This window comes from Papaver somniferum, chromosome 11 (assembly GCF_003573695.1).
Source record: "Papaver somniferum cultivar HN1 chromosome 11, ASM357369v1, whole genome shotgun sequence".
NCBI classification, from domain to species: Eukaryota; Viridiplantae; Streptophyta; class Magnoliopsida; order Ranunculales; family Papaveraceae; genus Papaver; species Papaver somniferum.
Window position 1 is genome coordinate 6,740,251 of NC_039368.1, and position 18,037 is coordinate 6,758,287.

Genomic DNA, 18,037 nt, shown 5'->3' on the forward strand with positions numbered 1-18,037 from the left:
AGTGTATTTAGGGTTACATATAAAATCAATGTCTTTGTCGTCACTTTATGGTGGAGTCTTTAGCTTTCTAAAATTTTAAAAACCAGGCGTCACTGCTAACGTATTTAGCGTTCTCTCATTTGCCTTCCCCTATATAACCCGAACCTAAAGCTCTCACTTTCTGTTGGAATAAATGCACCCCTCGAAAGGTTGAGTCTATACTAGTAAGAAACAAATTCGCAAATTATGATTTGTGGGTTCAAATTCTAACACTCTCAGAGTCAGTCTCATCTACTTCTACTTCTGGTATCATACTTTTAGACTAATACAGATAGGTATAATTACTTACTATTAGAGTGTCAATTATGTGCTTAAAATCTAGCAGAGTACAATGAAAACTAGACTGTGATGTGAGTTAGGGCCACACCTTCATGAAAGTTCTTTCCATTGGTGGGCATCATATATAGTACATCTTACTTTATGGCACTATATGTTGCTTCTTGACTGTTTTTTGTTTCATGATCAGGATGTAGACGAGAGTTTTGCCCCACGATATCTTTTGGCAAATACTGTATCTAATAAGTAGGGTTTCTAACTTTCTATTCAGTTAACAACAACAGCTACCACAGACAAACGTCACAACGTTAAAGGAGATAGACCCCAGTGAGGCCCCAACTAAGCAAACAAATTCTAACACTTACCGCATATTCACCTTCCTCCACCAGTTACATTTAACCGCGTTTTTGTCCGTGTAACATAGCTGTTTCATTTCTTCCCAAAATCTATAAGTACTCTGAGAATTGCATATCAACTGTCTCAACTCTCTTTATCTGCCTTCTGAACTGAACTTGCTCACTCTTATATACAGTCACACACACACACACGATTTCACTAACTGATTATGAATTATGAACACTCTTATGAGTTTTCTTCCCTTTCCTCACCGTCTTCATCATCGTCCGGGACAGACCAAAGACTGTATTCAGACAACAACTCCGGATCAAAAGGGAAGTCGCCATTATCATCCTTGGTGTCAGATTCGCCACCGCAATTAGTACCCCATAAGAAAAGGGCAGGAAGAAAGAAGTTCAAAGAAACTAGGCATCCGATTTATAGAGGAGTTAGGGAGAGGAAAAATGATAAATGGGTTTGTGAAGTTAGAGAACCAGGTAATAGCAAATCAAGAATTTGGCTCGGAACTCATTCAAGTCCTGAAATGGCAGCCAGAGCGTATGATGTTGCTGCATTAGCTCTTAGAGGAAAATCGGCTCCGCTGAATTTCGAAGATTCTCCGTGGGTTTTACCTCGTGCTAAGTCATCGTCTATCAAAGATATTCAATCCGCTGTTGCTGAAGTCTCTCTAGGTTTCCCATTTTTTGCTGATACCGGAGCACCACCGATGATGAACGCACCGTCAGAGACTTTTCCTTTTAAGCAATTTTCCAGACGAGTGGAAAATAACGTTGATGAAGTTGAAGAAAGTTCTTCCACGTTTTTGGATGAAGAAGCGTTGTTTAATATGCCGTCGTTAATGGCCAGCATGGCAGAAGGGATGCTACTTGACCCACCACAAGAGGGTTACTATATCGATGATGTGGAGTATGGCATGGATGGAAATTTGTGGAGTGAGTAGAATTTACATTACTCATTTATCCAAACAGAGTTTTAGGAGATTATTGGTAATCCTTCTGCTTGAATTCTACTTTCGTGTAGCCTATGGATTCCTATCGCCTCCCTTTTGAGAATGGTTGAGAGTGGTCGTGAATTAGACCCTCACCCCATTCAGAGATCTGGAGTTTTAATTACGTAATAGATACAAGGAAGAAATGTAGTTTGCAGTATGGAAAAGGAGAAACAAAAAGAAAAAAAAAGTTTTTGGATGCATAAGTATGCCGCCAACATGGCACAAGGAATGCTACTTGACCCACTTGGAAGGTTACTTTTCGACGACGTGGAATGTAGCGTCGAAGGTAACTTGTGGAGTGAGTAAAATTTGCTTACTCATTTCTGGTGTCTCGGATTTGTCAAGGTCTACTTTCCCTAAGGAGAAAATATTAAATCTCTAGCAATTTTAGTCATCATCAGTTATTAATGTCATAGAAAATATTTTTCCGTTTATATTTTTCTTCTTTGTATTATTGGCTTCTGTTAGCTTATCAAATATATCAACTCAGCAATTATTATGTTGGCTTAAAAAATCGGAACAAACTAATATTTTGTACTCAAGCAACCTAAAGAACTCAGATGATGCGACTCATGTGGACTAGTATTAATAGGAGGGACTAGTTAATTATAAGTCGGTCATATGCAAATAGTTAATGGTCGACAACCCAAGATTGGAAAGCTTGATCCTACAAGTAAGGACTGTTAGTTTCAGCAAACTAGGATCAAATTTAGCCTTGTGGGGTTAATGCACATGACACGGGGGTATCATACGTCTAGCACCAAAGCCACATATTTCACACGGCAGTTTCTAATTGTTGTTCAGCATGGATATTTTTTATAACGCTTTCACACTAGTGCTATCGTTGCTTCGATCAGTAGTCGAGTGTTCACTGTTGTCGAAAATCCCGGTGTTCTTAAGCTTACCAGAGAAATATAATATGAATGTCTTTATCATTGCTTTTGTTTGTGCGCTTGTGGTTACCTCGTACGCTGTGTGGGGTTTTAAGTCTGGTACCGGAACAATGGATAATAATTATCCAGGTGGAGAAATACGTTTAAAGATAATGTTTCGACCAGTGTTTAAACAAAGATGGGTTTGTGATATTATTGTTTTAAATTCAATCTAGAACACACTGCAATTCACTAGAATTCTCTGCAATTGTTCTTAGAGAACAATACAAACATAGAATCATAAGTTTCTATGCGAACATTAGATTTGTATAGTATCAAAAGAATGACTAGTATAGAAATATTTCCAAAGTTATGTGAACATCGAAATTCTACAGTTGTAATTCTAAATGTGTAGTTGTTTTACATGATACATAAGCAAGCATCCAAACATTTCTTATGCTCTTTCAGTTTCTGAAGAATGACAAGTATCAACAAAAACAAATACCATTTCAGTGACACATCACACATACGAGTGAGCAGTGAGTTTTTCATTGTCCAGTCTTGGTACTCTGTTTGCAACATCAAAAACAGAGACATGCATAAGTTAATCAATTTAACAATCCTGGACTGCTAATAGATAGAACAAATTACTTAAGTGAAAAAGTTGAAGACTTGGACATGAAAATTTTAAAATACAGGGTCCTGGAATTGACATAAATTGTTCTATTTTGAGATTCATAAACTTGAACTGGATTTTATATATAAGATGTGAAGTTATTAATATCTGAAAGAACATAATACATATTAAGATGTGAGCTTCATAAATTCTTTAAGAAATCACAACTTACAACGGAGATGATGACGCCAAAATTTCATCCATGATTCACAAATACCACTGAAACCCCTCATACCTGCGTAAGCACCAGAATTAGGACAGCAAAAGCGAGACCAGCATACATAATTGAACAAGAAACAAAAGGAAGGAAAAGTTAATTTCATCAAAGGAAAGAGAGATAAAAAAGAGAGCAAGAAGAATAACTACTTGATCAAAGTAATTTTTTCATTATGTCAAACATTTCAGGAGATAGTAGGAATTTCTGTTATGGAAACACTACTCAAGAAGTAGTAGCTCAACAACATAATTATGACAAACAACAACTTCAAGATCACCTAACTCATGGCAGCTCTAATTCAATCCTACTACTATGGTTAGCAACATCTCCCTCCCTTAAAGCTACCAAGTGTTCTTAAGAAAAAAAGGAGTCTACCAGGAACTCCAGGTAATTTCAACTTCTCTAGCTCTATTTTGAGAAATCCACTGTTAGAATGGCACTTATTCATAAAGCATGTTTCTTTTATTAAAAGCTATATACAACAATAATAAACAACTAAACTACTGCTACATAATATCACAATTTAGTACCTTGTAATTGGAATTAGTTTCAAAGTTTAAAAGTGGAGTTTCGCAGCTTGTACTGTATGGCATCACCTACAAGTAACAAGTCATAATTAGCATAATACCCAATGAATTAACTTCCTATGACAATCCATAACGAAAACAAAACTAATAATACCATTAAAGAATGTCAAATAGTGCTCGGCAATGATAATGAATGGGCCCGTAATTTTACTCATGGATCAGTTGTCCTAGTCAACTGAGCCTTTTAAGATTCATATCCTGTATCAGTTAATATGTCATGTATCTATCACATATTCAGGTAGCCCATTATAGAGGGTGCTCTTATCCTTGGGTGTAAAAATAATTCTGTTAGGACTTGCAACACGTGCCGTCCCGTAGGTGGTCGATCTTAGGGTTAGTATGAGTGGCTATTCAATGTGTAAAAAAAGACCAATCATCTGAAGGATTAATAAAACTCCTATTACGGCTGAGTTCTACGAATCAGACCTTCGTCTACCTCCTGAATCCACCTAATTTGTTTCATTTCTTTCTTAATCACTTCAATCCTTCCATGTTCTTCCTCTGATTCCTTTATTCCTGCTTCTCACATCGCGAATTTGATAATATTTGTACTAAGTATTATATATTTGGCATCAAAGCCGTTCCCCTTTTTCAATCATGGGTACCAATAACTTCACACTCAAAGAATTATCTGATTTTTATAGATAAAATTAACGGAAATTCACGAATCTGAATACTAAAGTAACAAAAATGAGTCGACAATTAAATGAACAATCAACCAGAATGCATACCTATCAAGAACAGACGAACGACAGTTTGAAATTACTGACTAGACAAACGGCGAAGCTAATTCAAGCTTCTAGTTCTACACAGCACAGCGGTAGAGAACTAGGAATCTTGGGTACACCTGGATTCACACTAATAGGTAGTAATAACCACTTTGGTCATCTTTTTGCGGGAAAGACATCTTATGCTCGACATCCGCGTGCTCCAAAACTTGATTTTCCTAGATTCGATAAAGAGAATCTGCGTGGTTGGGTTTCAAAGAGTGAAAGGTATTTCCATATCCACAACTCAGAAGAAAATCAGAAGGTTAGGGTGGCTTCCATCTACCTAGAAGGTAAGGCTGATAAGTGGCTTCTTAATTTTCAAATTGGAAAACATTTTTTTATCTTGGAGAGAGTTAGCTGATGGCGTTTGTGCTAGATTTGAAAACTCCGCGGATGATAATTTTATCGGAAGTTTTAACAAATTATGTCAAGTTACTACTGTAGAAGAAAACTTTGAACAATTTGAATCTCTTAAAGCTCTTATGTTGAGTAGTAAACCTGATTTAACTGAGCAATATTTTGTAATGAGCTTCATCAGTGGGTTGAAGGATGAAATTAAAAACTCTGTGTTGATGTTTCATCCCTCTAAGCTTTTACAAGCCTTCAAGAACAAAAGTGTGCACAACAAGCTAAACCCTCAAGGCCATTCGATAGATCATTTACTAATTCATCTGCCAACAGTAGGCCATACCAGGCTTCAACATCTCAATTTCCCCCTAAGCCTATTCAAACCACTACTACAGTTTCTCCTCCCTTTACACCAAAATCAGGAAATACCACCCCAAAGTCCAGTCCACCAATACCACCCATCAAGAGGTTTAAGACAAGAACACTCCATGCCACATCTATAAGAGACAACAACTATTTATGGTATAGGTAGAGCAACTAGAGTCTTCTGAAGAAGCAGAAGATGAAGTTTATGAAGAAGCTGTGGAATCTCCAGTTGAGTCTGACATGGAAATCTCCCTCCATGCTCTCACTGGCAATGTGAATGGGGATACCATTAGGATACCAAGCACCATTAAGAAGCAGAAGATATCTATTTTGATTGACACAGGTAGCACACATAGTTTAATTGATTGTGCTCTAGTCAAGGCTTTGAAGTGTAAGGTAGAACCTACAGTTCCTATGATGGTTACTATAGCTAATGGGGATAGGATTGTCCGTACTGGTATCTGCTCTCAACTTCAATGGACAATGCATGATCACATGTTCTCTGAAGACTTAAGGATGTTATCCTTATGAGGATGTGACATGGTGCTTGGGGCTGACTGGCTAAGAAAGCTAGGTGATGTTATGTTTAACCTCTCCAAATTATGTATTTCATTCCTTCACAATGGAAAAAAGATTCTTCTGCAAGAGGCCACAGAGAAGGTGTCACTGAAAATGATGAGTTGCAATGCATTTAAAAACTTCTTATCTAATACTTCACATGGGCTCATAGGCCAATTATCAACAATATTACTCACTGAAATTCCAACCACAGTCCCTAAACCCATTTCAAAACTCCTTCAAGAATTTGAAGATGTGTTTAAGGAGCCCAAACAATTACTATCCACTAGAAGCTTAATTCACTCCGTTTCATTAAAATCAAACTCAGAACCAGTCAATCTCAAACCCTACAAATTCCCTTATACAGAAGGGAGTTGTAGAACAGTTGGTTAAGGAGATGCTGCACACTAGAATTATACAAACCAGTCACGGTCCTTTTGCCTCACCAATATTATTAGTTAAAAAGCAGGATAACTCATAGAGGTTCTATGTGGATTATAGGAGGCTTAATGATACTACTGTTAAGGATAAATTTCCTATACCTATCATTGATGAGTTGCTAGATGAACTTCATAGATCCTTCATATTTTCAAAGATTGATCTTAGGGATGGACATCACCAAATCAAGATTTATGGGCCAGATGTGTACAAGACTGCATTCAGAAACCACCAGGGACATTATAAATTCAAAGTGATGCCATTTGGACTCACCAATGCTCCAGCTACATTTCAAGCTACATTTCAAGCTCTAATGCCATTTGTTCTAGTATTTTTTGATAACATCTTGATCTATAGCTCCTCAATGCAAGAACATCTAGACCATCTTCACATTGTCTTTTCTCTATCAAGGAAACATCAACTATATGCCAAACTATCTAAGTGTTGCTTTGGCCAAACCGAATTGGAGTACTTGGGCCATATTGTTACAGCAGATGGAGTAGCTGCAGATCCCAAGAAGGTTGCAAGTACGAAGAATTAGCCACTTCCAACTAGTATTAGAGAGCTAAGGGGATTTTTTGGTCTCACTGGATACTACAGAAAATTTGTCCAAGGTTATGGAGCCATATGCAGACCAGTCACCAACCTTTTGATGAAGAACTCATTCTTATGATCGGATGAAGCCACTAAAGCATTTGAACAATTGAAGCTTGCTATGACCAAAACTCTTATTCTAGCTTTACCAAAGTATACCAAGCAATTTACTGTGGAGATTGATGCAAGTAATAATTGTATTGGAGCCGTCTTGACTCAAGAGGGTAGACTCATTGCCTATTACAGCAAACCATTAGGGCCTAGAGCAGTGGCTCTATCTACTTATGAAAAGGAGTTATTGGCTGTAATAATGGCAGTTACAAGGTGTAGACATCATTTACAAGGAGGGAGATTAATTATTCAAACAGACTTCCAAAGCATTAAGTATTTTTTGGAGCGGAAATTACTACAGTACTTCAACAAAGGTGTTTAATGAAATTGCTAGGCTTTGATTATGAAATCAAGTACAAAAAGGGGGCAAAGAATGTTGTTGCAAATGCTTTATCAAGAAGACCACACCCATAGGCTAGTTTTAATGCCCTGACAGTATCAAGGTTTAACTGGACACAAGAATTGGTAAACAGCTACTCTCAAAATACAAAGGCACAACAACTAATTTCTCAATTGCGTATAACACCTACATCTGTAGAGCATTACACTTACACTGATGAAGTGTTGAGATACTAGAACAAAATATATGTAGGAAACAACAACGACAGCAGAAACATTATTTTAGGATCTGTTCATACTTCTGCAATAGGTGGTCACTAAGGAATTCAAGTCACTTATATGAAAAAAGATGTACTCTCTTATGTCTCTCCTTGTGATATATGCCAAAGGAATAAAAGTGACCATCATTTTCCAGTAGGTCTTCTTCACCCATTACCTGTTCCAGACCAAGCATGGCAACACATCACTATAGATTTTATTGAAGGGCTCCTAATGAGTGAAAGAAAAACTGTCATTCTAGTAGTGGTGGATAGACCGACTAAGAATGGCCATTTCTATTGGGTTACAACATCCTTATACAGTAGTAATTGTGGCCAAAACTTTCTTGAATCAGGTGCTAGCTACATGGGTTACCTGCCTCTATTGTATCCGACAGAGACAAGGTGTTCACAAGTAATTTTTGACAGGTTCTCTTCAAGGCATTGGGTGCTAACCAAAACTTAAGTACATCCCTTAAACTGATGGGCACACAAAAAGAGTGAATGCTTGTCTGGATAATTATCTGAGATGTGGTACAAGTCATCTACCTAAGAAGTGGTTTCACTGGCTAGCCTTAGCAGAATAGTGGTATAACACCAGTTACCACACCAGTTTGAAGATGACACCCTTCAAAGTTCACTATGAATACAATCCACCACACCTAGCATTTCCAGCAACAGCAGTCACCTCAGTTGCCGCAGTGGAGAGTTACCTAAAGGAAACAGATGCTATGCTTGATGTCCTTCAGGAGACATTACATAAGGCTCGGGAAAGAATGAAGTTCTTTGCTGACAGAAGCAGGGTAGATAGAGTTTTTGAAGTTGGTGATAAAATTTATTTAAAGCTACAACCTTACAGGCAAGCATTTGTAGCATTGCTCAAGAACTTCAAACTATCCGCTAAATACTATGGTCCATTTACCGTCTTACAAAGTATTGGATCATTAGCTTACAAGCTTGACCTACTAGCAAGTGCCAGAATTCACCCAGTCTTCCATGTGTCCCAGTTAAAGAAACAGATTAGTCAAGCTCATCTCCCTTCATCATCTCTACCCATAATGGATCATGCAGGACAAATTATAATGCAACCTGAAAGCATCTTGGAGTCCAGAGCAGACACTAGGAATGGCTGAGAGGCATTACAATTGCTCATTCAGTGGACTAACTCATCTCCAGAAAATGCCACCTGGGAGGACAAGACTAATATAGCAGCTCATTTCCCAAAATTCATGGATGTTCACTCTCTATCAACATCCTTGAGGACAAGGATCAGCTTTAAGCGGGGTACAATGTTGTGTATCTATCACATATTCAGGTACCCATTGTAAAGGGTGCCCTTACCCTTGGGTGTAATAATAATTCTGTTAGGATTTGCAACACATGTCGTCGTCCCGTAGGTGGCTGATCTTAGGGTCAGTACGAGTAGCTATTTAATGTGTAAGAAAAGCCCAATTATCTTAAGGATTAATAAAACTCTGATCTCAGGGTCAGTATGAGTAGCTATTTAATGTGTAAGGAAAGACCAATTATCCTAAGGATTAATAAAACTCTTATTACGACAGAGTCCTGCGAGTGACTATTTAATGTGTAAGAAAAGACCAATCATCTAAAGGATTGATAAAACTCTTATTACGTCTGAGTTCTACTAACTAGACCTTCATCTACCTCCTGCATCTACCTAATTCGTCTCATTTCTTTCTTAATCTCTTCAATCCTTCCCTTTCTTCCTCTGATTTCTTTATTCTTTTTTTTCATATCACGAATTTGATAATACTTGTACCAAGTATAGTATATAAGAGCAAGTCGTGTGGTGGAAGAATAACATCTTCCATCTTCCATGTCACCTCGGCATTTGCAATCGTTCATGGAAGCTCAAGTCTTATGGTGGAGTCATAGAAACTGAAAAGAATAGCGTTTAACCCTAAAATTAATAGCATGTGACTTAGTCAATGGTATTTGACTAGAATATACTTACATGGTTAAACTAAGTGGCTTTTATATGTTTTATTTAGAGGTGTAAATAATATCCAAAAACACTCGGCTTGCCTATACTCGCCTGAGCCTATGTCCAAGTAGCCCAAAGCCTGTTATGGCTCGTCGCGAGCCGTCTGGCCTGACCTGGATTAATTTATTAGGCGGACTCGGGCTTTGCAATTAATTATGATGCCCAGCGTGATACCCGGCCTGATGCCCAGCCTGAAAGCTTTCTATATGCCATCAATCATTTAGTATCCTCTTAAAAAGACTTAAAAGTTACCATTTTATAATTATCAATTGTGTATCTTGAAAAATAAAATATATAGTTATTTTTACTAATAATTAACCTTTTCAAAACATTAATGGTAATATATTTTCTTATTTAGAAAGTTTATTATACTCTAATTAATTATTTTATTTATTATAAGCTAAAATAAGAAGTTTGTCATCGTAATTTAAAAATAAAATAATACTATCACTTATGATATGTCATGTTAGAAAGAAAAGGATATCGTATTAAACTAAATAAATTTAATACCATCCATTTGAAAAATTTAAACTTTTAAAAAAAAATAAAAAATAGTGACATGTTCGGCCCGATCTGGCATGCCCGTATAAAAAGCGGACTTGGAACGAACTTTGGGTAGCAGATTATCTATTTTTACCCGGCCTGCCCAGCCTGAATTTTTTTACGGGCTCGCAAATATTAAGTCTGTCCTGCCCGGCCTATCTTAGTTTTTGGGCCGGGCGGCATGGCCTGCCCGGATTTACACCCCTAGTTTTACTTATGCTAAAAGGCAAAAGAAGCTATTCTAGTTAGCATTTTTTTATCGCTATTTAGAACAGCCTTTTTCGTCTTTTAGCACACTATTAAAAATAGCGTTTATTTGGATTGCATACACCATTCCACACTACCATGAAACATGACTTGGAAAAAGTGTGGATGGTACCAACTTGGAGTCTATTAGACTTCACATTCCACACTTTTTTCCAAGCTTGGAATAGGTTGGATCCCACCATAAGACTTGCTCTAATACTTCATGAAACAAATTATACAATGGCTTGGCTGTTCATGCTGCAATGCTTGGTTATTCAACTTTTACTCTATAATGGCGGCCAAATAATCCAACCAACAGCGTTTTAAAAGAGGAGACAAACATGAAACAGCACATTATCTTAGTCGCATTTTCAAAACAGAACAAAATTAAAAAAAACTAAACATTTTGTGCAAGCCTACATATGGATGGTCATACCTAGCAAAGAACAAAGTTGAGAAGCTAAACCTGCAAGGGAATAGAACCAAGAATGATCAGAGAATCTAAAGAACTTATTTACCATATAAAGCTGAGCACAATCCTCATTTGAAACTTATTGAATTAAAAAATGAAATCAGTCAATATATTCGTACATGAATGGGAAACACACCACACAATGGTTATTACTTGATTTCTGGAAGGTCCCCGAAACTCATTATTCATCCTATACTTTAGGTACCACATGTCCACTCCTACAAAAAGAAAAAATTATGCGAAGATGCACCACATTTGCAGAGTAAAAGGTCTTAGGAAAGCCCATCGTCCCCCATATTGCTCAGCATAAGGTAACAAGTTCACAGCTGCAGTAAATAAATCTACACTAACTTAATATGGAACTCCTATCATTTTTACTCGCTTGTGTGACAAACTCCCTAAAGCTAACTTAATATGGAACTCCTATCCAACATCCTTAGCAACCCTTAAAATCAATCCATCTACCTAGCAACTACTATTCTCAAAAGACAAACCAGACAAGCCAGAATAATCATTTTTAAAATCAATACATCTACCTAGCAGTTATTTCCCACTCACTAACATACCTAGCAACTGAAGACATAGATAACTGTTGTCATTGAACCATTGTCTGTTTGTTAAAGAGTCTGAGATCTAATGGGAAAAAGAAGAAATACCTGCTGCAACTCAAGAAGATTCTTCTCGACGTCTATAGCTGCCTCATGACGTTCCTGAATTTCCGTCAGGGTGCCCATTACCTGCAAAGTGCAAACAGAAAGGATTGTATTTCAAAACTGTAAAGAATTTTTTATCACACAAATAGAACAGTAGAAGGCAGAATAAAACAGACATGGCCTCGACAGTGTTCCTCAATAGCTTTCTGGATTTGCTCACTGTTTCCAGTCTCAATCAATTGGTCAATTGTCTGTAGGTATCCAATAACAGCAGGCAATGTTAATACATATGAAATTGCAAAAACATAGGAGTAACAGATTAATAGAGGAGATAATAGTACCTCCTAGTCAGCTCTTCTCTTGTCACTGGTGAATAAATATACCAACAAAAGGTTATAGAGTCAGCACCATGGAAATGGTAAGTTGATTTGATGAAACTAAAGAATTCAGCGTACTTTACACTAACACTGCAGGGAATACAAACCTGTAAAGACCCTACTCTCGACGACCTCTCGGTACCCTTGGCTGATATTTTGCCTTAAAATCAGCCTATTTTAGAAGAATTACGACAAATGAGATGTAAAGAAAGCTGAATCTAGGTGGAAAAGGAAAATTTCAGCTTCAAAAGTAATACCTGAAATTCAGCCATCACATCCTTTAACTTCTTTTGAGCAGCTCTACAACAAATATACAAATTACACAGATGAGTTTTCTGCTCTTGAATTGTGTGCATCTTCTTAGCTATACTACTGTACACAGGGCTTCTGATGTCGAAAAACGAGAACCTTGACATATCAATCTCATTAACATGGTCAGAATTCAGACTGATAAGCTACAGATAGTTATTTAGATTGTTCTTGCGCCCTTTGCCTATTGCTTAGATTCTAGAAAAGATAGAAATGAAGTTCACCAGAGAAACTTTTACTATTGCATTTCACCAAGAAAAAGAAGTATGAGAAATGCTATTTACTCCTCTGTTTAGTTGTTCACCATATCGATTTTACTCACTTGTGTTATAAACTCCCATATCCAACATCCTTAGTAAACCTTAAAACCAATCCACCTAGCAACTCCTATTCTCAGAAGGCACAACAGTCAAGCCACAACGATCATTTTTAAAATCAATACATATAATTAGCAGTATTTCCCATTCACTAACATACCTAATAACCCTTAAAACCCATACCCACAGTCAGAAAAAAAAAACCCAAAAATCAATTTAAGTGCAAACTTCAACATACCAAACAAAACCCAAAATGGCAAAATCACAACTGATATTAAATCCTCTAAAAAAGTTAATCAAATTACAAATCATTTCGAAAAACAAAATACAATAAAAACCCTTAATCGCATAAACAGTGTATATGAAAGAGAGAAAGTGATTATACCTTTTTCTCTCTGAGAAAGTTGCAGATCTAGATCCCCTTGTTTCCACTAGTAATGGAAGCATGGGAAATTTCATAGAGATATTATACCTGAAGATATTTGACAAATTCAACTGAATCTGCAAGTCTTCTACTAACTGCTACATCAAATTAAAACCCTTATTTAGAACAATAACCTCACTTGCTGAAGTTTGAAAACGAGAATCTTTAACCAAGAAAATGGTTTGAAAGAAAGAGGTTTTAAGAAAGGGTTTTCAAGAGAAAAATCGTCAATGCAAAGCAGGCTAAACAGCTAATGGGTGGAATTGTCGGGGGCTTTTTAGGTAAAGACACCGGGGTCCACCGACCCTGCTACATACTCTACCATCTGCCCCCGGCTTTTCCCCCAAGACTTGTCTTACATATAAACCCCACGTATGGGAACGTTGAACCTTTTGGACCCGCGATGAGTCCCTGGCTGGATATGAACGTCCAATAAGGGTGCCACACGTCATAGGGGAAAAGCTTTTCGGGGAGAAATGGTGGGGTAAAAAGAATTTTCCAGGGTCCACCGTTATGCTCTTGCGTCCTCGTATTATATCTTCATTTCATAAACCGAAATTAATGACAACAGTAAAACCGTGTTTGATATAGTTTTTTAAAACGGGTTTTTCCTACTTAGCGATTTCAACCCTAATTGAAACAATAAATTTAGATTATTAAATTTAAAAGTCATAATTACATAAAATGTTAATAACAAAATCCAAATTCTTTGATATTTTATATCTGAAAATCTCTCAAGTGATATGAATATGTTAATGTGTTGTTTTACAGAATACAGAAAGAATATACATATATATAAAAGATATACGATATCACTAGTATCGAAAAACTTATAAGCAACGAAAACGGATTACTTCGCACACACCTTTTCTTTTGATTACTGAAAACTAAAGTGGATACAAGTGTGCACATCATCCCGAAGGGTGCTCGGTGGAAACATACATATCTCATAAATAATCACCAACATGCTACAAAAATAAATAATTAAGGTACGAAAGTAAAAGAAACAGTAAACACCTTTTACACAAACAATCTGCACATGTCACAACAACTGGTGTAATGTGCATAAGAGTACAGTGTCCCTCATATATATCAACATGTATATATAATATTCTCAATACCACTAATAAATAATATTGCAAATACCGCTAATAATCTATCGATAATTTGCAAATCCCGCTAATAGATATTGCAAATCCCGCTAATAAGACTTAGTGAGATGGTGTGGGAAATCACAGACACTTCTCACAGGGAAACTATACCACACACCTCACACCACATACAAATCATGGTTCAGAAATTACTATTAAAACTGTAATTGAATAACCAAGCATAACATGAACAGGTCTAACTTTCCCATATATATCAATATTGTATATATAATATTGCCAATTCCGCTAACAGAGTAATATTGAAAATACCGTTATAAATATAAGTTAATATTGTCAATTCCGCTAATAAGATAATATTGCCAATCCCGCTAATAATGACTTAGAAAGGAACTGTGGTGAAAGACACTCCTCGCAGGGAAATTTAGATAACACATATAATAAAGACACATCATGCTCACAAACAGAAAGCAATTCTAAATGATTGCAAGAAAGGTTTATTAGTTCCCACCTCATTTGATGACAAGCCAAGCCTACCTTGTATCCCTCAATCCACTGGTTCGTCCTTTGAATCGTTCGTTGTTAATATAGACTAACTGTTAATCACACAGGCATTCCAATAATTTAGTTGATAGGCTCGCTCAATGTTCATAACATAATTTCATACAAGTTTCTAGTTATAGGCTAAATGAAATAACTAATGGTTCTAGTTTTATTAATGGTTATATTGCAGAAGAAACCGAGAGCTAATTCAGATCATAAGGGGTTCAAAACATCAAAAGAATGAATCTGACCCTAACCCTAGTCCGCAGGCCAACCCGGCACGGTCCACTAAACCGTCCCACTAAAAACTAAGCAACAGGTCTGACTCAGAACGAGTCATGTGGCTAAATTGAGTCAACCATTTGACTCGGTTATTCTTCTTTCACTAACTTCCGAAAATTATTCCAAGTGTTGACACTCAACACTGTTCGAGGAGTCTACTTTGAAGGGATCTAGTTTACTCGTTTTAAATCACGATATAAACAAATTACGTATCACTAGAATCAGAGGATCACCCTCTACAAGTATGGTGTACTTGATATTTTCTAAATCGTACTCTAACTTATCAAGATAACCTCATACTCATTGACACTCGCGACTGAATACACCTGATTATATCTATGTCGAATCAGTTTCTAATATTGATATCTCACTCGTTACACAACTGAGTTGAATAAACTTTATATGTATATAATCTCCATCCGGCGTGCTACAAATCATGTTTATAGAGCTATATTCAATTTTCACTCGAAGGTACCTATAATCATCTTTAGGTAAATGCCAAAGATACTAAAACCATGCACATAAAATCATGAGTTTTATGCAATATACATACACTTCAAAACTATCATTTTATGATTCATTCTAATTTATTTAAACATCCAATAAGTACCCAATTTATAAATAACATATTAGAATCTAGTTTAAGGTTTACCTTGACCATCAACAAGCTTTGATCATTCATCTTCACTACCCACACCATATTTCTAATTAATTTCATCATCAATCCATATCACTATCAATTTCATCAACACCCATCATGGTCTCCAACAATATTTATAACCAACTTCATCCTCATCTCCTACTGATTTTTATATCACAAACCACTCTACTCTAATCCTTGATATTCCAACTAAACCACTCCTTAAAATACCTATAGCACACGTATGGTTTGATAAATCTTCCTCCATTTCTAGTATATATATTGATGTCCCCTTCTCCATATTAACTCTCTCAAAATTAGTCTTTTCTAAATATATTTCTCATACTCTTTTATCTAAAGACTTAAAGGCATAGAAAAATAAAGCTCCTACTTTGAACGGTGAGGAAACCCCCGCTTCTTATTGGTCGAAATAGACCATTTTTGAGTTTTGTGAAACAAGCGTTTTGGTGGAGACACTTGGCAACGTATGATTGGTTTAAAAAGAATAGAAAAAAGAATTGAAGAAAAAAGGAAACTAAATTAAATTTGGAATTCATGACGTGACAATATTTAGTCAGGACACTTGGCAACATATGCTTGGTTTAAAAATTACAAACTTAAAAGACTATAAATTACCGTATTTAGAATTTTATGGAAGTCCAAACTCAATTTGGATATCGAGTATCTACCATTAGAAATCTTTTTTCCAAATTAATACATAAAGGGGGGAAAATTCACATATTTCACACATATTTTCTGCGAAAATAAAAGAAAAAATAAATAAAATATGCACAGTTTCTCCACCTATTTAATGTATTTATCCCGCCATACCAAATCAAAAATATATCGCCACGATGCGGGGCGAATCCCCGCGCATACCAAATCAAAAATCCAATGCCAGAAGGTGGGGAGAAACCCCGCGCACACCAAATCAAAAATGCATCGGCAGGCGGTGGGGCGAAGCTCTACTTACACCAAGTTAAAAGAAAAAAGGTACTCGGTGCGTAGCACAGGAAAAAATCTAGTGTCTTTAAAATTCTTATACAAAGAACCCAGAATTGGGGATACTACTACAAATTAGGGGACACTCAAAAAAAAATTACGAAGTAGTTTGAAAAACCCCTAATCCAATTTTTTTTGGTAATGTCTAAATCACCCTTGAATATCCCCAAGTGTGTTAAAATAAACTTTAGATTTAGATTTTATTTTTTTAAGTGTTAGTTATAGAATAGCGAGAGTAGAGATGAAGAAGAAGATAAGAGATTTGATTGATATGAGAGATTCTAACCAATTCATACCCTAACTCAAACTCTTAGTCAATCTTTAAATCGGCATTAAATGAATAAAGGAGTCGGCATTGCAATACCGAAGTCAACACTGCCTCACAAACAATCGGCATTGGTGTACCAACAGTCGTCTTAGATAATGTAACAACCCGTAATGCCGACTAACACATTCGGTATTGGTTTCGTCAACAAACCAATACCAACTATACCAGTCGTATTGCCTTCGAACTTATACCAGTGCCGACTATGACTATGTAACCCTAATTTTGACCTAATTTTTGATTTAAAACCTATAATCAACGAAGAATTTTTGGAACCCTCGATTACTTGCTGATGAAATGAAGAAGTTATGAAATAGGAGGAGGAGGAGGAGGAGAATAATAAGAAGAATAAGAAGAGAGGTGCAGTCGGCAGTTGGAGAATAAAGGGAGATACCAAATGATTTGGCACTTTATTTTTCCTTTTAGTTTTTATTAGGGTAAAGGCCAGCATTGACATTCCATTTCATTTTAAAAAAAAAATCCCTTTAGCCAAAAATCCAACTCCAATTAACAGTTAGTATCCCCCAATTTGCGGATGGCTTCCCGTCGGGATTCTATCAATCTAAATGGTCGCTTGTTAAAGTTGACATATGTAAGATGATCAAAGCTTTCTTCGATGCAAGTTTTCACTCAAGAAACTTAACAAACTAAGAGTCACTTTTATTCCTAAAATTCAAACTCCTCACCATTCAGGACGATTGCATTATGTAATATTGTTTATAAGATTATCTAAAAGATTATTACCTTGAGGATGAAGAAATATATCATCAACATTATTTCTCTAATGTAAGCAACATACTTACCCGGTACATTGTTCTCTAAAAATGTCTGCTTGGCCAAGAGATTGTTCAACCCAAAAAAATTAAAGAAGTAAATGTGGTCACTTGGTTATAATGGATATCTCGAAAGCTTTTGACATGATAGAGTAGAAATTTCTTCATAGAGATCCTCAAGAAGTTTGGTCTCGAGGACAAATTCTATCAACTCATATCTC

General features: G+C 36.3%; 1 protein-coding gene and 1 long non-coding RNA gene across 6 annotated transcripts; one reads left to right on the forward strand and one right to left on the reverse strand.

Annotated features, from left to right (window-relative positions):
- The first annotated feature begins 880 nt into the window (after nt 1–880).
- Nucleotides 881–1,612, forward strand: LOC113324006 (dehydration-responsive element-binding protein 1C-like). The gene has a single exon (XM_026572351.1). The coding sequence runs from the start codon at nt 881–883 to the stop codon at nt 1,610–1,612; it is 732 nt and encodes a 243-aa protein (XP_026428136.1).
- Nucleotides 1,613–2,901: 1,289 nt separating this feature from the next.
- Nucleotides 2,902–13,365, reverse strand: LOC113320170. Of its 5 annotated transcripts, XR_003345942.1 has the most exons (11): nt 13,104–13,365; nt 12,350–12,392; nt 12,200–12,264; nt 12,057–12,081; nt 11,892–11,966; nt 11,719–11,799; nt 11,182–11,280; nt 11,027–11,056; nt 3,959–4,024; nt 3,384–3,446; nt 2,902–3,104 (listed from the first exon to the last, which is right to left on the reverse strand). It is a non-coding gene; the product is annotated as an uncharacterized LOC113320170 (long non-coding RNA). The 5 variants fall into 5 exon arrangements; XR_003345943.1 differs by lacking the exon at nt 11,182–11,280; XR_003345944.1 differs by lacking the exons at nt 11,027–11,056; nt 11,182–11,280.
- Between the last annotated feature and the right edge of the window lie 4,672 nt (nt 13,366–18,037).

Coding starts and splice junctions, on each gene's coding strand:
- LOC113324006 (XM_026572351.1), top strand. CDS start 881: ATGAATTATGAACACTCTTATGAGTTTTCTTCCCTTTCCTCACCGTCT.